The sequence below is a fragment of the Capsicum annuum genome, chromosome 12 (genome assembly GCF_002878395.1).
Source record: "Capsicum annuum cultivar UCD-10X-F1 chromosome 12, UCD10Xv1.1, whole genome shotgun sequence".
Lineage (NCBI taxonomy): Eukaryota > Viridiplantae > Streptophyta > Magnoliopsida > Solanales > Solanaceae > Capsicum > Capsicum annuum.
In genome coordinates, this window is record NC_061122.1 from 226,738,459 (window position 1) to 226,765,453 (window position 26,995).

At 34.0% G+C, this 26,995-nt stretch overlaps 1 protein-coding gene across 1 annotated transcript; it reads left to right on the forward strand.

Moving 5' to 3' along the window:
• The first annotated feature begins 740 nt into the window (after positions 1-740).
• Positions 741-9,637, forward strand: LOC107851204 (UDP-galactose/UDP-glucose transporter 7). Its single transcript, XM_016696141.2, has 8 exons — positions 741-1,100; positions 2,391-2,531; positions 3,773-3,878; positions 4,020-4,265; positions 7,742-7,852; positions 7,960-8,118; positions 8,990-9,133; positions 9,235-9,637. Exons 2-8 carry the CDS (start codon positions 2,500-2,502, stop codon positions 9,397-9,399), a joined length of 963 nt encoding a protein of 320 aa, XP_016551627.1. The 5' UTR covers positions 741-1,100; positions 2,391-2,499; the 3' UTR covers positions 9,400-9,637.
• Positions 9,638-26,995: the final 17,358 nt, after the last annotated feature.

The following is a 26,995-nucleotide window of genomic DNA, read 5'->3' on the forward strand; positions in this document are numbered from 1 at the left end:
AATTGAATGATTAAAAAGATTTAGTTACCAATTCTTTAAACAAATGATCTTCAATTTCGATTTTGAAAGACAATTTTGAGAATTAGAGTTCTTAGTTTGGAGCCCTAAATTGGCTTAATTAAGAATTAGGATTCAATGGATCCGTTGGAAATTAAAAGTGTTGTACTTTTAATGTTTTTAGCCGTTTGTTTTTATTATTCAAAAGGCTGGACACGCCTAAAATGAGTGTAAAAAACGCGTCTTAGAATGAGTGTCGCGAAAAAATAATATTATTTTTATATAGTTTAAGTTTGCAATAAGTCACTTCGATAGTTACTAATGAAACTATTACAAAGTGAAGATCAAAATTAATTTTAAGTTTGCCAATTATTTACTTTTACCTTCGAAATAGTTTAGTTTAGCAAATACTTTTCACTAATTACTCTATTTTAAACCTCAATTTAGACATATTAAACTCCAAACTAATAGTTATAACAATTAACTAAACCTTTTTTTATTTACTAACCTCCCCCCCCCCCCCCCCCTCTCTCTTTCTTAACTCACCTCATAATAAACACACATTTCCAAATTTTATTTAACTCTGCAAAATTTCAAATTGAAAATAATCTCGACAAGAAATAAAAAATCAAATTTATAATACAATGATTTATTTATTTATTTAAAAAGAGACAACATTAAATTATTTGCCGGGTAAATTAACACACATATAAGTCAATCCAACCAAGCGCAAATTCCGGCACATTTCCTTTTACCTTTGAGCTGCCGATGAAAATGGCCAGTGGTCATCATCAACAAACAAAAATTATTATTATCATTTTTAATAATAAAAGAGATTCCTTTTCTTCAACTTCCCTTTTACGCCAAATTCCAAATTACACTCAACACTCTCTACACTCCACAAACTTTTTTTTCCTTTCCTTTTTCTTGATCCCAAAACCAAAACCAAAAATAAATAAATAAATAAATAAATATATATTTTCTACAACAAATCATGTAATTACAAGAATTACTGTATACTCGCGTGTAAAACAGGTGATTTGATTTGCTTTTTTTAATAACCGTGCTGTGTGGCCAGCTTAATTCCGCCGGATACCTGCCAGGTAATGTGATTTGATTTTCTAATTGGGAAGTGGGTATTGTGTTTTTGGGTTTCTCTTTATCTGGGTGTTTATTATTTTCCAATTTCGTGCTTTAATTATAGAGATTTTGAGTAATTTTTTGTGCAAAAGATTTGTTTTTGAGTTAATTATACTGTTTTCTTTATACGGGTATTTTTCATTTTCCAATTTTATGCTTTAATTATAGAGATTTTGAGTAATTTTTCGTGCAAAGATTTGTTTTTGAGTTAATTATATTGGGGTTTTGGGTTTTTCTTTGTTTGGGTATTTTTCATTTTTAATTTTATGCTTTTATTATAGAGATTTCAGTAAATTTTCATGCAAAGGATTTGTTTTTTAGTAAATTGAAAGCTGTATTTGAAGTGGGCATTGTTTATTTTTTAATTTTGTGGTTTAATTATAGAGTTTTCAGTAAATTTTCGTTTAAAAGATTTGTTTTTGAGTTAATTTAAAGCTGTATCTATTGGATTAAGCTTTTAGGTTTTTTCTTTATCTGGGTGTTTTTTATTTTCCAATTTTGTGCTTTAGCTATATAGATTTCAGTAATTTTTCGTGCAAAAGATCTATTTTTTGAGTTCATTGAAAGCTGTATCTGAAGTGGATATTTTGCTCCTGGGTTTTCCTTGTCTTTCTTTTTTTTTTTTTTCATTTTCCAATTTTATGCTTTAATTCTAGAGATTTCGATATTTTTTCGTGCAAAAGATTTGTTCTTGAGTTAATTGAAACCTGTCTCTCTACCTCCACGAGGTAGGGGTAAGGTCTGTATACACCTATGTTGCTCGAACTCTTCAAAAATGTCAGACGCGTGCGTGTCAGATCCTCCAAAAATAGTGTATTTTGAAGAATCCGACACGGGTGCGACAACATATTTAGAACTCCGAGCAACTTAGGTGTACACTCTACCCTCCCTAGACCCCACTTATGGGATTGCACGGGGTATGTTGTTGCTGTAACTTAGTTATAGCGATTTCAATAAAATTTTAAGATCTCGAACATCGTAGAGAAAAGATCACTCCTAACTAAACAGTCAAGTGAAAGGAGCCCGCTTACCCACTCCCCTTTACCCCCATTGCTAGAAGCCTCGCCTTCTTGACTTGATATGTCGTGTCATGTCATGTCATGTCAAGAAGACTGACTACAACCATGCAAAAGATTTGTTTTTGAGCTAATTGAAAGCTGTATTTGAGATCAAAATGAGCGATCTCAAGCAGAGATTGATTTGATTAGCTGATTTGCAATGCATGTGATGCTAATTTCTTGATTCAATTGCAGAATCTTTATGTAAATTAAGGACTGGCAATGAAGTAAGTGCAAGGCTGTCTTTGGGGTTCAAAGATTTTGTGTTACTGAAGGATTCGTTTCCTTTTTGTTTGTGGGACAAATGGAGATTATGGATTCAAGTCCTTATAAGAGGTTCGTTTTCTTTCAGTTGAAATGAATAATTTTAGTTACTTGCATGCAAGTAAAATTCTTATGGAGATTGGAGATTATATGCATCCTCTCGTACTAGTAGTCATAGTATTTTTCGTGAAGTTTCTTATCCTTCGATTTTTGTTACCGTCTCTTGTACTTCGATTATCGCACTGTTTTGTTACAGTTACTGTTCTTTTCTTTCAGAATGGTTTGTCCTGTTCTTCACTTCAGTTATTTCTTTTTCGATCTTCTTTGATATTTTTTTCCTTGAGCCAAGGGTCTATCGGAAACAACCTCTCTCTACCTCCCAAGATAGGGGTAAGGTCTCTGTACATCCTACCCTACTCAGAGCCCCTTGTGGTTTAACATTGGGTATGTTGTTGTTGTTGCATGCAAGTAAATTATGGTTTCTCTGATAATTCCATTGTCTTCATATCTAGTCAATATTCAATAATTCTTCATTTCCTTCTTGTATTTTTAACCTTTTGGTTTGATTTCTACATTTTTTCCCACTTTGGTAGTTTCCTCATAAATTGCATCCAATGAATCTTGTGGCAACTTGCTGAAAGCGAAATTTGAAATGGCTGATTAAGCAGCAGTTCTGTTAATGATTAAAGAATAATGCGAATGTTTCCGAAATCTCTTTAAATTTATGGAAGAATTAAGCTAAAAGAATAGAACATCATCTTTTTCAGTTCACTTAGTGAGACATTTCTTCTCCACTATACCAGTCTTCCCAAAAGCTTGGGTTTTTTGACAGAGTCCTATATCTTTCTCAACCCAAGAGGAACACAGATAGGCTCGTATTGCTTTATTAAATAATAGCCTAGTGAAAAAGGACTATACATATGGAGGTAGGCATGTCCTTACATCCTTTTAGAAAGCAATATTATTAGGAAGACCAAATGATCAGGGAATTAAGAGTTGTCCCGTTCTACTTTTTGCAATCTTAGAATGAAAATGATACGTTAAGTGTGAGAGCATAGAAGTATATTATGATCGTGTTGTGCGGAGTCATATCATCTTTTATATGATAAACCTTGCGGCAAACCATAGGCTGACAATGGGTTTTTCCTCTTTTCCCCCTTTTCGTGACTTGAGCAAATTAACCTGCTAACTCTTGGTTGGAAGTGGAGGGTCTTGTACAGAAGACCAACCATCTCTTGTTTGTTTAAAGTTATATCATTGTCTATGGTTTCTAGGAACTTGTTGACTAACAGAACATATGCATTAAATGACAGTTTATTTTCAGCATTCTCCTATGGCGTTGCATCAATGGCTATGGTTTTCATCAACAAGGCAGTGATCATGCAATATGCGCACTCTATGACTCTTCTCACGGTCCAGGTACAATGACATGACTTATCAGTATGCTGAATAAGCACAACACATAATGGATATCCAGTCTTGCATCGTTCTAACTGTTGACTTGCGTTTCTTTTGTTCTTACCTTTTTTCCTTGTTTTCTGGACTTTACACTGTTATTAGCAAATAGCAACAGCTTTGCTCATACACGTTGGTAGAGTCATGGGATACACAAAAGCCAGAGAATTAAATGCAGAGACAGCGAAAAGGCTTTTCCCAGTTTCATTGTTCTACAATGCGAATGTGGGATTTGCTTTAGCAAGTTTGAAAGGAGTAAATATTCCTATGTATATTGCCATCAAAAGGCTTACACCACTTGCTGTACTAGTAGCTGGATTCTTTACCGGAAAGGCTAAACCTACTACTCAGGTTAGTGACTAAGATGGCATAATCATCCGAGATATGTACTTGGTTTTGTACTAGTAGGGTAGAGTAACATCATTTTTAAGTGCTCTCATGTTTCTTGTTGCCATGATAGATCTGGGATTCTCTTGATGCTGTTACATATCTTTTGACCTCTGTGTATACTGTAACTTTACTGTATTTTATTTGGAATTTGATTGTTAGTGTGGAAACATAGGGCTTTGATTTGCGTAACAATTAGCTATTTTATGCCTGGCACTGACAGTATTACTTAAATTGATAGACTCTCTAATTACGTAGTTACTTTTGTTTTTGCTTTCCGTGACTTCTACACGGAAACTTGTCACTATAAATTAGAGAATTCAAATGCTTATACATATTGGTAAACAACAGCAATCTGATTCTTCAGTTTAGTTTTCTTGAACTTCCTTTATTTAACGTCTTTTGGTTTATTTCCTTCCTGCGAGGAAAGTGAGTGTAAGCTTTATACAAATAGTTAGTCAATTTGTTTCTTTGGTGAATTTTGAAGAAGTGAAAAAATCACATATAGGCTTGCTAAGGATAGGGAGCGGAAGGGTCGTGACCTCGATCAAGTGAAGTGCATTAAGTGCATTAAGGGGGAGGATGGTAGAGTTTTAGTGGAGGATGTTCACATTAAGAAGAGATGGCAGGAGTACTTTCATAGACTTTTGAACGAGGAGGGGGACAGAGGCATTGAGTTAAGGAGCTGGAGCACTCGGAGGAGAGCCGGGATTTCAGTTACTGTAGGCGTTTTAAGGTTGAGGAGGTCAGCGAGGCTATTCGTAGGATGAGGAGGGGTAGGGCATCGGGGCCTGACGAGATTCCGGTGGATTTTTGGAAGTATACTGGTGGGGCAAGTTTAAGGTGGTTGACTGATTTGTTTAACGGCATTTTCAAGACTGCGAGAATGCCTGAGGCTTGGAGATGGAGTACGATGATTCCGTTATATAAAAACATGGGTGACATTCAGAGTTGCAACAACTATAGGGGTATTAAGCTGTTGAGTCACACTATGAAGATTTGGGAGAGAATGGTTGAGCGGAGATTGAGGAGGGTCGTGTCATTTTCGGAGAATCAGTTTGGATTTATGCCTGGTCGCTCGACGACAGAGGCAATCCACCTGGTGAGGAGATTGGTGGAGCAGTATAGAGAAAGGAGGAGGGATTTACACATGGTGTTCATCGACCTGGAAAAAAAGCATATGATAAAGTCCCGAGAGAGGTTTATGGAGATGCTTGGAGGTGAGAGGGGTCCCGGTGGCGTACATCAGAGCTATTAAAGACATGTACGATGGAGGGAAGACTCGGGTGAGGACGGCGGGAGGAGGCTTAGAGCATTTTTCGGTCGAGACAAGGTTGCATCAGGGATTGACTCTTAGTCCGTTCCTGTTTGCGTTGGTGATGGACGTGTTGACACGGAGTATTCAAGGTGAGGTGCCTTGGTGTATGTTATTTGCGGATGATGTAGTGTTGATTGATGAGATGTGGGGGTGTGTGTGAATGATAAATTGGAGGTTTGGAGGCAAACCCTTAAGTTAAGGGGTTCAGGTTGAGTAGGTCCAAGATGGAGTATTTGGAATGCAAGTTTAATGACTTGAGGCAGGTGGACGAAGTGGTGGTGAGGTTGGATTCTCAGGATGTTTGTAAGAGGGATAGTTTTAAGTATCTTGGGTCTATGATTCAGGGGAATGGTGAGATTGATGAGGATGTTTCTAAGCGTATTGGAGCAGGTTGGATGAAGTGGAGGCTCGCCTCGGGAGTGTCATGTGATAAGAAGGTGCCTCTTAAGCTTAAAGGCAAATTCTATAGAAGTGGCAGTCCGTCCGGCCATGTTGTATTGAGCGGAGTGTTGGTCAGTCAAGCACTCCCACATCCAAAAATTGAAGATGGCGGAAATGAGAATGTCGCGTTGGATGTGTGGACTTACTAGAGGGGACAGAGTTAGGAATGAGATTATTCGGGAGAAGGTAGGAGTGGCTTCGGTGGAGGACAAGATGCGGGAAGGAAGGCTGAAATAGTTTGGACATGTGATGAGGAGGGCGCGGATGCCCCAGTTCGTAGGTGTGAGAGGCTAGCTTTGGATAGCTTTAGGAGGAGTAGAGGTAGGCCGAAGAAATACTGGAGGGAGGTGATTAGACATGACATGGAGCAACCTTCAGTTTATTGAGGACATGACCCTAGATAGGAAGGTGTGGAGGTCGCGGATAAGGGTAGAAGGCTAGTGTGAGTGTGTGTGTTGTAGCAAGTAGTCAAGAGAGATCTTGTGTAGCCGGGTTAGTAATCCTAGGACAGTGTCCATAGGTGTCTTTAGTATGTGAGTGTATGTTACTACTAGGTGGGTGTCCTATTTCTTATTTCTTAGTTCCTATTTTCTTATTTCGTATTGCTCTTATTTCTTATATTTCGTATTTCTCTGATTTCTATTTTTATTATTTCTTATTCCTTATTTTTGTTATGTCATCCATCCTGCTTCATGTAAATGTGTCATTACGACCTTTTTACTATTCTTTATCTTGAGCCGGGGGTCTATCGGAAACAGTCTCTCTACTTCTTCGGAGGTAGCGGTATGAACTGCGTACATCTTACCCTCCCCAGACCTCACTTTGTGGGAATACACTAGGTTTTTTGTTGTTGTTGAAAAAATCACATATAGGTAACATTTTTCCTTAGTCTTCTGTGTAATGATATCGCCCAAATTGCTTGATGTAAGGTAACTGGCTAAAAAGTCAAGCTCGTGACCAAAGAGATGGGGATTTCAAGTTTGAGTTAGATTTTCTTGCTAGTGGGACTAGTCCAATAGTTATATTGACTTTAGACCTTCCATTGACTAATCTATCAACGCTAACAGTTAACATTAAGCTAAGCTAATGCAAATAGCAAAATGCAGTTAGAAGATTAGTTTTGGAGAAGTATTAATTTTGGAAAAGCCTAGGACTATGGGTCCCCTTTAGCTAACATAATGGTCACCGTTTGACCCTTACTCGATGCTTAAGCCACTATCATTAACCTTGACTGAGTTTAATGTATTCACGAGGTAAACAATTTAGTGTGTTCACCACCAAACTAGTTAGCTGGCACTTCTTCTACCCCCTCTTAAGGTACAGGATACTTCGTCTCTGACAAAATAGTAGCTGACATAGGAAAAGTTGGAAAAGGAGCCCTTCTTTCCGGCATTGGTAAAGTGTAGGTGGGTTTGGCTTGAAATTCAAGTAAAATTTGACACTAATAAGGCACAAAACTTGATTTTTTTGTTTGTTAATATATATTTTTCCTTACAGATGCCAAATTGATATATCTTTGATTAATGTGAAAGCTTATATCCATCTGCTATGGCCTACCAATCTATCACTCATTGGGTTTTTGCCTAACCATGTACAAAGTGTCACTACCTCTACTGTGTCAGTGATAAAAAGAAAGGTTGGTACAGTAAACCTGCTAATTGGATTTTCTGTCTTATTTCAGGTTACACTTTCCGTATTACTTACTGCTGCCGGAGTTCTTATCGCAGCTCTTGGAGATTTTTCATTCGATCTTTTTGGATACAGTTTGGCCTTTATTTCTGTTTTCTTCCAGGTCCTGCCTTGTTTTTATCATTTAGCTCTTTTGTTGCATGTATCTTTTCACTTATTGAGATTAAATTATAAATACGTCTTAGTTACATGCCCTTTTTCCATTTGCAGACCATGTACCTTGTGTTGGTTGAGAAGTCGGGAGCAGAGGATGGGCTTTCGTCGATTGAGATCATGTTTTACAACAGTTTCTTATCTTTGCCATTTTTGCTATTCCTCATCATAACCACAGGAGAATTTCCAAATTCTTTATCTATTTTATTTGCAAAGGTTAGTTTCTTTGCTATATTCAGTATAGTGAAACATCGTCCTTAATTCTTATTTAGAAGCAAATTAGTTGGTAGTTACTGCTTGAGTTGTGCTGGACAATTTTGAGAGCTTGATATCATTGCCCTTTGTTGTCAATGAAGTTAAAGAAAAAGGGAAAAGTAAAGGGAGATAATACAGAAGCACGTATCAATAAATTAGAATGGTCAATGAAAACTAGAAATGAACTATGAGGCAAGGATTTCAGATCCCAACGGAGGAAAAAAGAGACTAGATGATTTCTTCCCATGTCTCTAAGCTATGGTGGGCAGTTGCTCATATGTGCATGATGGGGCAGCAGGTACACGTTAAATTTAGGTAAGGTGTGTGCATTGACTCTAACACCACCGTTACAAAAATAAAAATTGCGATATTGCCAAATTGTAGGAATTAGGATATATAAATTAATCATTCAACTATACTTTCTTTACTGAAATAGATCAATTATACTTTTCCTAGCTGAGATCTGCTATATGAATCCTCTATACTTGTGTATCCTAATGCTTGGAGTTGTAGAATTAATGGAGCAAAATCCTCACACTGATATCAGCTCAGAATGACATTCAATCTACTCGTCCTACCAGTCCATGCTCCGTGATCCTCGTTCTTTCTTTGATCTCTTGTTTTTTCCCCCTTTATACACGTGTTTTTGTGGCTATTCATCCTTGATTTATGATCATTGTGAGTTATCATTGTAATGACAAATGAAGAACATGCAGCATGGCAGTTGTACTAGTTGAAATTTTGTGATGTGCTAGTTGAAGTCTATTTTTATCCTTTTGAAATGCTTATTGAAAGTTTGTGTTTCTAAACTAGCCTTTTTTCCCATGAACAGAGTAGTTCAATATCATTTCTTGCAATTCTTATTCTTTCATTGGTGATGGGCATCGTCTTGAACTATACGATGTTCTTGTGCACCATTGTTAACTCAGCTTTAACCACCACAATTGTCGGAGTCCTCAAGGGAGTTGGATCTACGGTATGTGTACATCTTTGAATTCTCTTTTATTTCTTTTAACCTCCACGATCATTGGAGTCCTATTATGTTTCACATCAAAATTTTCTCATGTTTCACTTCAGACACTTGGATTTGTCATGTTGGGAGGAGTAGAAGTACATGCTTTGAATGTCACTGGTTTGGTGATCAACACAGCTGGTGGGGTGTGGTATTCAGTAGCCAAATACCAACAGAAGAAGAGCAAATTGCCCAAGATAATGTCCGATATCGAAGGTCATCGTAAATAAAAAAACTTCCAATTAGTTGGTTCCATAGAGTTCAATATTTATACTTCTTTTTCCTTCACAAATTGTGAATAGGAATTACAGTTGCATTCACCATTGATGATTTTGTCAAAGGTAATAGAACATTGTGTTTTCTATAAGGTGTGGGGAATAGAATCAATTTGATAGTACCTTGAACCATGTACTTGTGATGTTATATGTAAACATTGGAGATGTTGTATTACCATCTTTTGTCTTGTCATCTGTTCAGTTTTTACCATCTGTGTTGTTTCTTGTGCTTCGATTATCTTCTGTGTTCTCTTTTTCGAATCCTACGTAGTGCTTTCCTTATCAGTTGTCGTGTCTCTTTCATTTCCGTATTTCCTATTTCAAGTTGCTTTGAAATGCTTTACTTGAGTTGAGCTTCTATCGGAAATAATCTCTGAAACTCTACGAGATATCCTCCCTAGAATCCATCCACTTGTGAGAAGATTATACATATTATATTGGATGTGTTGTTATTTATATGGTTTGAGAAGAACGTGAGCACATACATATTTTAAAGAAAAAGGGGAAATATTAGACCATTTCTTTTCATATGCATTAGAAGTTTCGAATTTGGATCTTAGGAATGAAAAAAAAAAATGGTAGGAAATGCTTCTCCCTTTAATTTGCCTTATGCACAACGATAACTGAATATCGGGTGAGAAACTTAAAAAAAAAAAAAAAAAAGAAGAAAGTTCTCCAAGATATTTCATTTGCTATTGTAGTTTGACAGACTTTTCTATGTTCATGTTAATTAGGACAGTTCATATTTTCACATGAAAATTATTTTAATTAAAACATATTTCAGAGTTCAAACCTCATGCTAAGTGACATTTTTAATTGTCTAAATTACTTTAGTGATAATTATATCTATATTTATAATCTATATATATATAATATATTAAAAGTGTGAAGGTCTTTAGAAAATTGAATTGAACTTTTTGCCCTTCGTTCAAAGAATCTGTTTTAGATAAAACCGTCTTTTACCCCTTTCCCTACAATTAAATTATTCAAAATAAATATACTAACTTTTTGCTACAATTAAATTCTACCCAAATTTAGCCAATTTCCCACCCATTTTTTTTTCCTTTCTACCCAAATTTAGCCAATTTCCCACCATATTTTTTTCCTACTTTGTTTAAACATCCATTCTTTTTTTATCCTATTTGATTCCTACTTGATTTCTTTCGACCAAAAAACACCCTCAATTCCCTATAATTAAATTTTTTCCAAATCTATAATCTATAATTTATATCTATAGTCTATACTTTATATCTATAATTTATATCTATAATCTATATGTATCTATAATATATTAAAAGTGTGAAGACCCTTAGAAAAGTGATTTGAACTTTTTGCCCTTCGTTAAACCACTTTACAATAGACAAAATTATCTTTTTACTTTTTTTTTTCAATTATTATTTAATTATATATATAATTTTGAATCCTAGAATATAGGGGTTAGGACTTTAAAATATGGTAATAGACTAGGACTTTAAAATATGGTAAGTTTTTTTCTTAAATTAGGACTCCTATTTGTTTTGTAATTTATATAGGTTTAATTTTCAACATATTTTTATATTAATATATATTGTCCCATCCCACGCTTGTATTTTATGTTTTCTTCAACCATTATAATTGTCATCCTCCAGATTAGTCTGTTATATTTCCTCTCTCTTTTCGTTGAGTTGTTTTTCCTTTTTTATTGGTTGTCGTGGCTTATTATTTTTTCTTTAGCTTGGGAGTGATTTTAAATTTAACACAATATGCATCATCACATCTGTTTTGTTTGTGGATTTTGATTTTTAGGTTTGATATTCTTGTATCTTCGAATCTAACAACACAATTATTTTTCTCATATATATATGTGCTTACAATAAATTATCTGTTTTGAACTTTTTGCACTTCATTAAAAACCTTCGTAATAGATAAAATTGTTTAATTTTAAATAATCAAAAGTTACACGTGCGAGGTACGTGCAGCTAAATTAGTAATATATTAAAGTGTGAAGACCATTAGAAAAATGATTTGAACTTTGTATCTTTCATTAAAAGACCTTCCTTTAGATAAAACTGTTTTTTCACTATTTTCTTCAATTTATTATTTAATTATTTTTATTATATTAACTAGACTCCTAAAATATATGAGACTCCTAAAATATATGAAAGGAGAATCAATTAATATTTTTCTTTGAGAAATCGATTTGCTTATTGGAAAAATATGATTGATGTTTATCTAACTTGATTAGGTTGCATGTCTTCATTGGTGGATGCTTAATTTTCTAACCCTCCACTTCTTCACTGTTTTTGTCAACATAATAAAACTCAACGTGTGTATATATATATCTCCTTTGTTTCATTCAAGTAATTCTTTAGGGTCAAAATTTTCGCTCAGACAAGAATTATTTTCATCAAAACTGAAGCTTTATGATTACTATTGTATTATTTTGTTGTAATTTACAGGTCATAGATGAATTTACAGGTGGTAGATGAATGTCGTTCGACTTTGAGAAATTTTTTTAGGTAAAGGATAGGTTTAATTGTATTATTTTTATATCTCTATTTTGAGAATTTTTTTTTTGTGTAAAGGTAAAGTTTAGTTGTATTATTTTGGTATCTCTATTATCGCATTATTTTGTTATAGTTTACAGGTGGTAGATGAGTGTCAGACGGCTTTGAGAAATTTTTTGTGTAAAGTTTAGATTTAATTATATTGTTTTGATGTCTCTATCATCGTGTTGTTTTGTTGTAGTTTATAAGTGGTAGAAAAATGTCGATCGACTTTGACAAATTTTTTTGATCAAGGTTAGGTTTAATTAAATAAATTCTCCAAAAGATGTTGAATTTAATTATTGTGCCCATCTTTATTATTTAAACAAATATTCTATTTAGTGTAACGTTTGAACTCAATAAAGTGAGGTACACGCACGAGACGCGTACACCTAAATTAGTACTTACTATATATATGTTGGTGGAAAATCGAAAACATCATTTAAATAGTAAGTTTGCACAAATTAATCCAAATAAATATCGCCATAATTTAAAGTTATATAATATTAGGATGGTGCAACGTGGTTAAACAACATTATTATCCAAAAAAAAAAAAAAAGACTTTGTAATCCTCATTGTGCCAACATTATACCCTTTGGTATAAGTTACATGGAGAATTCGACTTAATATTTTTTGGGGGACCAACGGAAGAAAATTAAGAAATAGTTTCGCATATGACTTAACACATATGCTAAACTAGCTATTATTACTACATTAGAAATGCCCAAAGACTTTCTTTTTAAGGTCACCAAAGACTTGAAAAAACAAAAACACCAAGGACTTTTATGGAATGAATATAATTTTTTCATCGTTAATTAGAGATTTCAGATTTAAGCCCTGAAAATAAAAAAAACAAATTGGTAGGAAATGCTTCTCTCTTTTAATCGGGCTTACGTGGTGTGATTTTCAAATAAATCACAGACCACATTTTTTTGTTCATAACAATAATATATTTAATGTAATTTCAAGGAGGTTTGAAGTAGTGATGGAGTTAAAATTTTCATTAAGAAGGTTTACGATATAAAAAAGTAAATACACGAGTAATTAAGTGAATGTAACATTTATTATATATACACATTAAAAAAATAATCTTATATATACTGTGTAATTTTTTATCAAAAGATACTTAAATAAACCGCTTGGATCTATCTTAAGAAATGCAGAGATTGTGTAATTTCAAGACCTTCAACTTAAATAAAAGCATTACATTTTTTTGTTCATATGTTTATTCTTTTTTAAAAGGTTCATCTTTTCACGTGAAATAACCAGCGATAAAATTTAAATTTTATATTAAGTGAATTTTTCTTTAAATTCATTTAAATTTTAATAGACAAATATATAATTAAAAGATAACAATAAACTCAGATTTAAATAATTAAAGTAAACATAAACTTATTTGAACATCATTGTAATCAGAAAAAATTACTAGTCCCTTTGTTCACTTTTACTTATCATCATTTTTTGCTTTTTGAGGTCAATTTGTATCAACTTTCACCAACATTTTAAGATGTATAGTTTAATATATTAGATTAAAAATTTAGATGGTCGAAAACTATAAAAAAAATGTTATAAGTTGCAATTCTTCTTATATTAATTAATATGATGAAAAAGCATGTTACAAAATATTAATAAAAGTTTATATAGATTAACCTCGAAAAGTGAAATAGTGACAAGTAAAACGTGAACACTCAAGGAGTATTAGTGATGCAACATACTAGTTGAAATTTGTGACCTCGCCCAGAAGAATGTGTAAGGATAAAATTTTTAATTCAAATTCTAAGCTTCAAAAGAACATAGATAATTGAGGTATAACTTCTATCAATTTAATTAACATATGATTTATTATTTTCGAAAGTTAGATGATCTATCTACATTTATTGTTTAGGAGGAAATAATTCTCGCAATAATTTTTTGGATCGATCATATGTGGGTCAATTGATTTTGATTTTGAAGATATATACAATATTGATTTTGAGAAAGTGAAGAAAGTAAAAAAGTTTGTCCGTGAAATCATTAGCTGTAGCAAGGTAAATGGTTGATGTTGGACAAAATTGAAAGATAATAATATATTCTTACAAAGTATTTTTTTTATTTGTGTTTTCTTAATTTTATGACTTTTTTTCTTCCTTTCTATTATATTTTATAGTATGAATATTAGTCTCAATCCTAAATTGGATCGTAGAGTACTAACAATATTTATATTTTAATTTAATATATGACATATATGTACAACAAATGCTTCTCTGTGGCTTAATTTTTCTCTAAATTTTTTTCTTTGATGAGCAAAAATTTTTAATTCAATAAATTTTTCATTTTATGGATAGTTTTATAGATTAAGATGAAACACTTTTAGTGTCAAATTATATCTTTTAAATAGATACAACATTTATTGCGACTCAATTACTATTTTTTAATAATTTTATTTTTTTTATATATAATTATATTTATCAACACGAGACATATGTGCAAAGTACGTCCACTTGACTAGTATAATTAATATGCATGGATTCATTCATTAATAAGTAATAATGTCAAATGTAGTAGCTTCGGGTATTGTTTCGTAATTGGATAAATACAAACAAGTCAGTAGTTTGGAAGATTTTATTCTTTTTATTTGTTACCTTTTCTTTTTTGGAACGTTTGTTCTTGAGTTAAGATCTATCGAAAATATTCTCTCTATTTATAAGGTAGTGATACGACATACGGACATTCTATCTTATCAGACTCCTCTTAGTGAGATTACACAAGATATGTTATTATTATTGTTATGCGATATCCTTTTTTTATTTTTCATTTTATCCGTCTTATATCTCCATTAATTTAAATTCAAACTGTATAAAACCTATTAAAGGAGAAAGCACTCTTTGTTAAGAACTTTTTCATACTTAAAATTTGAATTCATATTCAAGACTTTTGATTAAGAGGGGAAAGATTCTATCCACTCGCTAGGAATGTCAGGTGGGTGGGTTGGGCAAAATGAGACTGCGTCAAATGGACTGAATTAATAAGTGAGATCGGTCATTAACCCATTTAAAGCTATATGAGGTTACTAGTCCAGATTAATAAATAGCTCGAATCCTTAACTCATTTAAAAGTTACAGGGATTGAATGGACTAGATTAATAAATTGGATCGAATGAATAACACAACCACTTATAGAAGTTACATGTGCTAAACATGTCGAGTTAAATAAATTGGATTAATTAATAAGTTATAATGTAGTAGCTTCGTGCATTGTTTCTTAATTGGAGAAATAAAAATAAGTCAATCGTTTAAAGGATTTTATTCTCTTTATTGGGATAATACCCACGAAAATACCTGAAGTTTAACCAAATTTCCAGTGGAGCGTATTGATCTTTGCGGGGGTCCTATTACCCCCATATACTTTTTAAATTGGAATTAATTCTCCCCCGGACTTTTTTAAAGTGAAATTAATCCCCCCTCAAAACGTATACCCAGTTTTTTCGGTGGAAAGTGCAGTGCACGCACCGTTTCTTCTCCATTTTATCACTTTTCAATATTTTTTCACAATTACAACCATATTAAATATTCCAAATGATTCCATTGAGTTTATGAAGAAAGTTTTTTCAAATAATTGAATGGAATCTTCCATTAATTTTCCATTGAAACTCGAAAGATTCAATAAGCGAGTTCTATTAATGGAAGATTCAATGAAACTCGCTAATTGAATGGAACTCGCTAATTAATGAAACTCGAAAGATTCGGAAAATTTAATTTCATGATTCACTTTCCATTAATGGAACCTGAAAGATTTGAAAAATTCATTAATGGAACTCGAAAGATTCGAAAAATTTAATTTCATGTATGAAGCTATTCAATCTTCCGTTAATGGAACTCGGAAGATTTAAAAAATTTATTAATGGAACTCGAAAGATTCAGAAAATTTAATTTCATGTATGAAGCTATTCAATCTTCCGTTAATGGAACTCGGAAGATTCAATTTCCATTAATGGAACTCGAAATTAAATTAGCGAGTTTTCAAGTTTGAATCTTCCAAATCATCCATTGAGTTTCAATTAGTGAGTTCCATTAAATTATAACCATTGAGTTCCATTTTAATTCAACAATGGAGAAACCATTGTTGAAGAAAAGAAAGAAACAAGAAAGAAGAAAGAAGAAAGAAGAAAGAAGAAAGAAGAAAGAAGAATGAAAAAATAAATAAACATATAAAAATTTAAATAATTATAAAATTAAGGGGCTGTTTGGCAAAAAAAAAGAGTTTTAAAACATTTTTAACACTGTTCACGCGCTCAATGTGCGTGAATCATACGCAGTGTGCCAAGTAACAGATATATACCATTAAAATACGAAAAAAAAGTCTGGGGGATAATAGGACCCCCGCAAAGTTCAGTATGCTCAACTGGTAATCCGGTCAAATTTCAGGTATTTTCGTAGGTATTATCCCCTCTTTATTTGATACCCTTTTTTTTGAGCATTTGTTCTTGAGCTGAGAGGTCTATTGAAAATATTTGCACTATTTCTAAGATAGTAATATGACATGCGCATATTCTATCCTTATCAGACTCCACTTTATAAGATTCCACTGAGTATGTTATTATTGTTATTCGACGACCTTTTTTATTTTTCATTTTTATCCGTCTTAAATTAACACTATATAAAGCCTATTAAAGGAGGACACGCTTATTGTTAAGAACTTTTTCATTCTTAAAATTTGAATTCGTATTCAAGACCTTTGAGTGAGAGGGAAAAAATTCTGTTTGTTTACTAGGAGTGTTAAGTGGTGAGTTTGGCAAAATAGGACCGCGTCAACTAAACTGGATTAATAATGAGATTCGTCATTAACCCATTTAAAGCTATATGAAGTTAATAGTCCAGATTAATAAATGGTTCGAATCATTAACTCATTTAAAAGTTACATGGGCTGAATGGACTAGATTAATAAATTGGATCGAATGAATAACACTAGCACTTATAGAAGTTGTATGTGCTAAACAGTCCGAGTTAAATGAATTGGATTAATTATTAACTCATTAAGAGTTACTTGGGTCAAAAGAAAGGAGTTAATAAATGGATCGAATTATTAACACACTTATAGAAGTTAGTACATGCGCTAAATAGTTCGACTTAATAAATGGACTAGATTAGTTATATATTAACTCATTAAAAAGTTACTTGGGCTGAATGGGCTGGCCAAATGGATCAGATGATTAACACACTTATAAAAGTTACACGCGCTAAATAGTACGAGTTAATAAATGAGTTAAATTAGTTATTAACTCATTTGACAATTAAATAGGTTGAACGGGCTAGATTAATAAATGGATCAGATGATTAACACACTTATAAAAGTTACATACGCTAAACAGTCTGAGTTAATAATGGATCAGATTGGTAACTCATTTAAAAATTACTTGAACTGAATGAGCTGGATGAATAAATCATAAATGGACGGAAAGACAAACACACTTATAGAAATTACATGAGCTAAATAGTCGAGTTAAATGAATCAGATTAGTTATTAACTCATTTAAAAGTTGATTGGACTGAATAAGCTAGATCAAAACAGACTGAATAATATATCATAGTAGAATCCGCCTAACTCTTATTAAATTTTAATTTCCTTGTTTGTTGTACTTATAATTTATTTAATTACATAAGTTTTATAGATACTAGTTTTGCTGCACGTGTCTCACACGTGTAATGTTTGATTACTTAAAGCTAAATAATTTTATTTATTGCGTAGATTTTTTTTTGGTAACTAACATTTTATTAATCACCAAGTAGGAAATACATAATTGTAATTGATTTATGACTCAACCAGCTACTACTCAGTTTGCCACTTCACCTCTCTTCTAATAGCATGCTACACATCTATCAATTTCAACTTTCAATCTAGGTGGTGCTCGTATACAACATGAATGCATTATTTCTTTGGCTACTTGCTCGGACTATTTTCTCTTTTCCTCAAACACTCGCTGATTGTGCTCTTGCCATATGCAATATATGAATTTTGTGTAAGCCATTTTGAAAAGAAGGGCTCTGCTTGTTTTTCCTTTTGCCTGCTGCACTATCCATTCTAGTTGTTTTCTCCAGGATGTACATTTTGGTTCTGTTACCTGCAGCCACCTTAGAATGCTGGCCCAGGTTGTTTTGACGCTAGCACATGTGGTAAATAAGTGTTGGTTCGTTTCATCTTCTTGTTGACAAAAAACATATTTCGAATCCACTTCAATGCCCCATTTAGTTAATCGATCCTTGGTCATCAGCCTTTCCTGTAAATGTAGCCACAAAATAAAGATGGCTTTTGGCCGAGCATAGTTGCAAAACATCATCCCTTTTCAGCTTTTGCTTTCTTCATTTTCTAGTAGCTGGTGATATATTTGTCTTGTGATCTTACCCTTGGGATCTAAGTTCCTTTGTGTTTCTCTGTTGTCAAATATCTTTCTAATAAGCCATGCTGCTTTCTTCGGGGTAGCAGCTTGTTGGAAATCAACTTCTTTGATGTAATATGCATGAACCCACTTAATCCACAATGCATCTTTCTTAGCAGCTATATCCCAGCATAACCTAGTTATTGCGGCTTTACTCCACTTTGCAATGCTTAGAATGTTCAGTCCTCCAAAATTCTTTGGTAAGCATACTTTGTCCCACGCAACTAAAGCTTTCTTTGTGATGATATTGGCTCTAGACAATAAGTTCTTCTACAATAACTTTCAATGATCTTTAGCACCTTGGCTGGGATAATGAACAATTGTGCCCAATATATTTTGATGCCAGTCAACACAGATTGTATTAACTGAAGTTTTCCTGCATAGGATAGGTATTTTTCTGTTCAAGAAGAGATTCTTTCTACAATTCTATCAATTAATGGGCTCCATTGCACTATGAACATCTTTTTAGTGGATAGCGGGACTCCAAGGTATTTAAAAGGTAACTCACCTCTGGAATAGCCTAAGAGTTGCATGATTTGGTCTTGTTGTTGTTGTGTGACACCACCAAAGTACACCGAGCTCTTCCCAAGATTTGCTTGCAGTCCAGATGCTTGAGTGAACTTATTGAAAGTTGCCTCAATGCTGCAACTGATTGAGCTTCCCCTCCGGCAAATATGAGGAGATCATCTGCAAAACATAAATGAGTGATGCCAAGCTTGGCACATCTGGGGTGGTAGTGGAAGTTGTCATTTATCTTTAATTGTGAGAGTGTTTTGCTCAAGTATTCCATTGATATGGCAAAGAAGAAGGGTGACATGGGGTCACCTTGCCCCAGTCCTTCAGCAGCTGGGAAAGGTTCACTTAGTTCACCATTAATCATAATGTTGTAAGAGACTGTTGTTACACATGTCATGACCCAGGTAATAAAATTTTTTGGGAATCCCATGGTAACTAAGATCTGGTGTAGGTACACCCATTCAACAGAGTTATATGTCTTTTGGAGGTCCACTTTGATCCCGATTATGGGAGATATATGCTTCTTGTTATACCCCTTAATGAGCTCATGTGCCATAAGAATATTATCCCCTATCTTTCTTCCCGATATAAATCAAGACTGAGCCTCATTGATGAGATTTGGCATGATGGTCTGAAGTCTGCTTGTAAGAATCTTAGCAATCACTTTGTATATAACTGAGCAGCAAGCAATGGGTTTGTAGTCCTTGACTGTGACAGGAGCTTGAATTTTTGGAATCAAAGTAACTAGTGCACAGTTTAATGGTTTATGTAGTTTACCAGTATCAAAGAAGTTCTCCACAGTAGCTATGATATCATGCTTGATTATTGGCCATGCCTTCTTAAAGAACACTGTATTATATCCATCTACTCCAGGTGCTTTTTCATCTCCTATAACTTTCAAACTTTTAAGATTTCAGCTTCAGTCTTAGGTTCACACACGAGGAGTTTCTGATTCTGTTATATCCTGGGCCCTTTCTGCATAATTGTAACATCTACAGCTGATAGACACCTTGCTGCTGAACCCATAAGCCTTTTGTAAAAGGAGATGATTTCCTCTTTTATATCCTAGAGCTCAGTTAGTGTTTTACCATCCAGGCTAGTGAGCTTACTGATGGTATTCCTTTGCATCCTTTTGTTGATAACTCCTGAGAAGTACTTTGTATTAGCATCTCCTAGCTTGATCCATTGTGCTCTAGATTTCTGCTTCATGATGCTTTCCTCTACTATAGACCATTTTTCAAGTGTCTGCAGTGCTATCTTTTCTTGAGCTTGCAATGTATCAGTATGTCCATAAATCAGGTTCTCTTGTATGATTTGCATATCAATTCTTTCTTATTCTACTTTCTTGGCTCTGCCTCTAAACTCCTGATTGTTAAGACCTTTCAAGTCAGTCTGTAAGGCCTTGAGTTTCAGCCATAGATTCTTTCCAGGGTCATTATTCTTTACACCTTGCCATCTTCTTTCACAATGTAAAGAAACTTTTGTATGTTCTGACCATATATTAAAGAATTTGAAGGGCACCTTGATTTTCTGTTGTGATCTTGTAAGATTGATAAGCATTGGAGAGTGGTCTGAGATATTTGGCAATCCATACTCTACTTGAACATGTCTCCATTTTTTCATCCACTCACTATTGCCTAGAGTTTTGTCAATTCTACTTCTGATTCTATCTTCTCCCATCTGTCTGTTGGACCATGTATAATACTCCTCTCTCCATGACATTTTATTTTGTGCACAGTCCTACAGGCATTGAGTGAAATCTTTCAATTCACTTTGTTGTACTGGGTTCCCTGCATATCTATCGCGTGGGTGCAGAAGAGCATTGAAATCACCACTGATCATCCAAGGGATTTGTATACCAAGTGATATTTCTCTTGATTGATCCCACAGGTCCAATCGCAGAGCAGCAGTATTACAACCATACACTACTGTAATAAGATACTCTCCCCTTCTGTTAGGTTCCTAACCCGATAGTGTATGAGTTGCATTTCTTCTCTCAGTAAAGTGATATAATATTTTCTAGTGTCCCATAGTATCCAGATTCGACCATTTTCAGAAGTAGTGTAGTTGTGTAGCTTCCCCCATGCTGGTGTAGGGATCATTGTATTGCCAGATAATTGGACCCTTGTATTGCCAAGTAGGGATCATCTTCTTTGGTATCTCTTTCTTTTGCTTTATATTTGGGTGTTGGTCCTTATGGCATGTATGCCCTATAATCTGGCACTTTTGGTAGTACATCGACTTCCAGTCATACTTAACTTCTTGTTGAAAGACATGATCATCTGGTGCCCTTATAGCAATTACATCTGGGAGCGGTTGGGTAATATTAACCTCAACAAGTATACGAGCATATGACACACGGGTCTGCTTAGTTGTGCACTCATCTGCATACATAGGTGTGCCAATTGAACTAGCAATTCGAATTAACGAGTCACTGCTCCAGAAGTTCAATGGGAGTTTTGGGAATTTCACCCATAATGGTATCTCTGTGAGGTACTCTTCATTGAAATCAAATTGGGATGACCATTGTCTAAGCACAATAGGTCTATTTTGATTGTGTAGGGTCCTGAACATAGTATCGCATGAACATCATGTAGTGATTGCAATCGAACAATGAAATAACCCTCTTCATGCATATATAGCTCTGACTGGTCTATTTCTTTCCAGTTCTGGTTGATATATCGCACCATCGCATTGTACCCTGGATTTGCCCCAATTACATATCCAATTAACGTACTCTTCTATTTTTGTGTTTCTTTAGCAACCTCCTTCTCTTCCAATTCAGCTATACATTTGTCATTCTCAATTATTGGAGCTATATAGTTCAGAGGCTTACCGATGGCTGCAAATCTGTTCTTCTCAAATAGGTTCGCCCATGTTTCATCATCAGCTCTCCCCTTTCCTTTTCTCTTTCGTTTTTTCTCAGCCAGTTCTAATTTTCTCTCTTCAGTGTTCGGTTGTTCCACAGCTCGTGTCGTCCCTCCGTTGACTCTAGTAGAGTGCTCTCTTGTAGAAGACCCATATTCATCAACTTTACTATAAGTGGGAGGTGTGTCACTTAATTGAAGCTTTTTTGCAGTTGTTGTGGTGCCATTCTTTGCATTTGTTCTTTGTTCCATCATCTCTATTCCTGGTGGTGGTGTTATAAGCTCAGTTTTCATGGGGATTTGTTGCCTGGTAATGGTAGAACTACCAAACGAAGTTATTACCGTCTTTGGGGGTCTTCCACAACCTCGTCCTCGTCCTCTAGCCATGGTTGTCAAGGTCAGCGTACGTTATCTAACGTGGCCGAGAGTAACCATTATGTTAAAAAAGAGAATTTTAGCTTGTTTGCGGAGATTTTTAATGAAGTGTAAAAGTTTAAATCACTTTTCAAAGACATATATATATATTAGTTTACCCGCACGTGCCTCGCACGTGTAACGTTTGATTATTTAAATCTAAGTAATTTTATTTATTGCGGAGATTTTTAATGAAGTGTAAAAATTTAAATCACTTTTTAAAGATTTTTCACACTCTAATATAATATTATAAACATAAACATATTTTTTAGGGTAAAAACATAAATGTAAACATAAATATTTATTAGGAGTGCTTTTTGGAAATTATTAAAGTATAATTAAAAAAAAAGGGAAAACTAATAAGAATTCTCTTGCGCACTTGGCTATTTCCTTTTTTTAGTGGTTGAACTTGAGATTATTCTTGATTTAAATTTTGTATTGGGTCTTGAATTTATTTTTCAATTAAATTAATCTCCAAATATTAGTAGGTCTCTAGATAAAAAAATATCAATGTGTACAATTTTACTATCCTAATTAGCAAATTGTAAGACAATGTCCATGAAATTCTGAACGTTTTTCTTTTTCTTTCTTCGTAGAAGCATTTTATTAGGATTTGAATTGGGATTCTCGAGTCATACGTTTTCATAGACATAATCAACAGTTGATAATGAATTTTTCATTATTAATTTTTTTTGTATTTCATTTTCATTTTCAAGTCGTCTAATATTTATTACAGGCAAACAAATAAAAAATAATAGAACTGTTTGAAGGTATAGTAAGTAGTATGTGAAGCATTGATTGACGTGAGATGCACGTGCATCGCACGTCTGGTAAAACTAGTACAATTGAATAATCAAAAAACGAATATAATAATAATAATAATAACTTTTTGTAAATAATTAATTAAAACCAAACCACAAACATCTATCAAATCTTTCATATGACAATGAATGGTTAAAGATTCAAATTTCAACAGAAAGTTTGAGTCAAGACTATATAATTTGATTTAGATTTATGTGATAAAGACAGTTATGACATGCATAAATAAAACTCAATCCTCTTGTCTTTTCCTACCAAAAATATAAATACAGATTTTCTTAAATAAAATAATTAAAAATTCAAAAATTTAAAATTTATGCATATTACCTTGTACTCTATGAATCAAGAATTGTACTTTCATTTAATCAAAAAAGAAAACTAAAATCATAATGGTTTTACATTTAATGAATCTTACCATTTTTAATAGCGGCAAAGAATGTGAGTTATATCTTCTGTTCTTTTCTTTATTACATAGTTACTATCAATTGAATCTAAACCAATTGCTCAAATAAAAACTCGACTTGCTTAGTTAACGGTTACATCAGTAACTGGCTAACCAGGTAACCAGTCATCATTTTCACCTATATATTGCCCACTCTTCTAGTTCATTTTCATCTTTCTCATTGTAAGTAAAATCAAAGGTTAAAACAAATTGATTGTGTTTTCAAAAATGAATAAGGAATTAGCCTTCAAGAAGCTGTTTCAATCGGGTTGAAAATAATGGAGCATTTGATCAAGTTGGAATCTAATGAATCGGTGATTCAGGTGGATTTTCGTGAGATAACTGATTTTGCTGTTGCAAAGTTGAAGAAGGCTAACGCTATGGTGGGACGAACTGGTCATGATAGATGTAACGTCCGAAATCTCATTCCAAGATGTCACATTTGAGTCCATTACTACTTCTAACACTTGCTTTAGGATAAATAAGCTAAAAAATGATGCCTTACTGTGTCAACTATAATCCAAAATAACTGGAAACAATGTTTGGATAGCAAAAATACTGATAGTCTAGAACACAACTTCAACTGACAATCTAGTCTGACAAAGCCTCTACTACTCAAACTGGAGAGCCATTGGGATAGACCCCCAACTGACTCGCAATGATCTGAAAGTAAAACTCAAAACACTATAAAAGCGGAAAAGCTGCAAATATAGGTCCTCGAACCATTAGGACTCACTAAGGAAAAGGATGTAGATGAGATGCTCGGAGATTACTATCACTGCTGGGACTGAGCACCTGTACCTACATTATGAGACAATGTAGCACACAGACGTATATGTGGATCAAAATTTTGGGAATGTACTGAGTATATGAGGGTGTATGCATTTACATAAAACAATATTAATACTCTTTAATAAAATCATGCATGCAAATAGGAATGACTCACATGGCTTGAATAAGTCTAGAATATAAAACTCATAAATCATGAATAGTGAAACATGTAACACAAATCTCGTAAGTCATTATACATAATTTTAAAATCTATACTCTCCTCTTATTCTCAGTACTAGAAGGCTAAAAGAAGCTTTAAACAATACTTTCAAACTCGGGCTTTTATCTTATGTAAAGTAAGACTTCTTTAAAACTTAAGGACTTAGAACTTTTAGGAATTTTTAACACTTGGGAACTCTGGAACTCTTTTAGACTCGGGACACTTGGAACTCGGGAGTTTGTTCTAACCAACATAAACCATGTGAGCTACATGGAGTCCAATGTCTTGCCCATGTTGGGGAGAGATGTTCTATCATTGCGATTGAAGTAGAACCTCATCTTTAGTGATCACTATCTCAGCCTTGGGCCCATAAATCTCGAACCTACAGTGGCACGTAGTTTTGGGGTATAAGACCTTGGAATCATACCCAACTTGATGCTAAATACTACTCCCATACTCAGCTCAGAACTCTTAGGAAATCCACCTCAAAATAACTCAAGGGTCTATAATAAAGACCAAAACATATTTCTATTTGCTTTAAATCATACTCAATGTGGATTTCAACTCTATTGTGACCGAAAGGCCAAATCTTTCTCAATAACATCAAAGTACTCAATTCATGGGTGCTTATAGCACAAAAGTTCATAAAATTGCAAATCTCAAGTAGGGCTTAATGACCCATAATCAAATCTCAAGTTAAGACTCATCAAAGTGCATACTAGATGTCATAAAGATTCATAAATCATATAGAAAATTTGGAATTTTCAACATTTTGCCTTAAAATCTCAACATACTCATGTAATTCAATTTCTAGAATATTGAAACTATTAAAATCTCAAGGAATAACAACATAGGGTATAAAACCATACTTCAATTCCATAAGAAAACATAGAAAATCATATATTCTCGTAATTAAAACAACTTTTGGGCACAAGGACGAAAGAAGTGTCCTTGTTCAAACCCCACATACCTTAGATTGTGAAATTGGATGAACAAGCTTGCTTGAGACTCTTTTTGGAATTCTTGAGAGAGAGGATTCTTGAAGTCTTTGACTTGGGAACCTTTAATCTTAACTCAATTTGTAAAATCTATGGTGAGTTCTTGAATTTCTTGGAGAAAGATTTGGATTTGCTCTAGAGGGTTAATCTTGAGAGAAAACCCTAGTTTTTGATGTCTATGAAGAATGTGAAGCTATGTGCTTTGTTTTGGCTATATCTGAGTGTAAAAAGGGTAAAAAAAGACCAAAAAGTCCTTTTAAAAATGACTTAAAATCACCGAACGAAATAGGCGACGATGGGTGCGACGGTCCTTCGAGGGCCCGATGATCCATCGCACCTGGGTAGAATTGGACTTTCTGCTTGGCCTGTGACGGCTGGGTCGACGGTCCGTCGCTAGATTGATGGTCCGTCGGCCTTACCGTCGCGCCTAACCAAAATGAGGTCTCATTGCCTCCTCTACGACGATTTGGGCAACGGTTCGTCCGGCCTCTCTGTCGCACCTGGGTAGTTTCGACTGCTTTCTGTAAAACATCATATCTTTCTCTTCCGGTGTTGGATTTCGGTGAAATGGGTATCGTTGGAAAGATAATTCAATTTCCTACATGATAAAAAGTTAAAATTAGGAAAATTCCATATGATTTAAACGTTAATCACTTTGGAAGCCATTCCTTAGTCTTTTAAGAGCGAAATTAGACTTCACTTGATAGGTTCTAATGGCTTAGACTACGAGAAAACTTTGTGGGATCTTACACTAGGTTCCGTCGTGGTCCTGTTCAGGTTCAGGCTCAAAATGAGGTTGAATCTCAGGCTCAATTTTAGGGTCATGATTTACTTACTTTGCTATCTCTTTCTCCATATGATTATACGGAGAAAGAGAAAGTACTGGCGCCAATGCCGCTGCCTGTAGTGACGCCATTAGCGGTGCCAGTGCAGACAGGGTTAGCACTTGGCTTCAAGATGCCAAACGTTAATGCTGGTGTTGGTGATATGAAATGGAAAGATGCTTTTCGTAGCATGAAGAATGGGATAAGCTCTCTTTCTCCTTTCGTCTATCTCTCGTTATTGATGCTACTTTATTTTCTCTATTTTTGTTCACATTTATTACGTTTCTAAAAACATCAGGAATGCTTACGATAGATTTTTGTGGTTGAAACTTTGTATGGATTTCGCATATGGAGGAAGTTTTAGTTATTGTATAGCCCCCTTTTTTTTTTTTGAAAATCTCAAAATGACCTGTAGTCGCTAGTTATCAGATGTGTATTGTGTAAACTTGCTCATGTATAATTAATAGCTTATAAATTATAAAAGAGATGTGAATCATACTAGGATAGTTCATGCGATGAGCATGACTGCTACACTAACACAACCACCTTTGCCGATTGAAATTTACATTTATTATTAATAACTGCAGACATTTTTGATTTATTTATTTTTATGTTTTATTTTTCAAACCAAAAAGTTTTACCTAGGAAAGTAATAAGAACTCCGGTAATAAGTTTAAAAATTACCAATATACCAGCAGATGAGTGTTCATGAAGGAAGTATGGCCAGAAGCCGATTAAGGGTT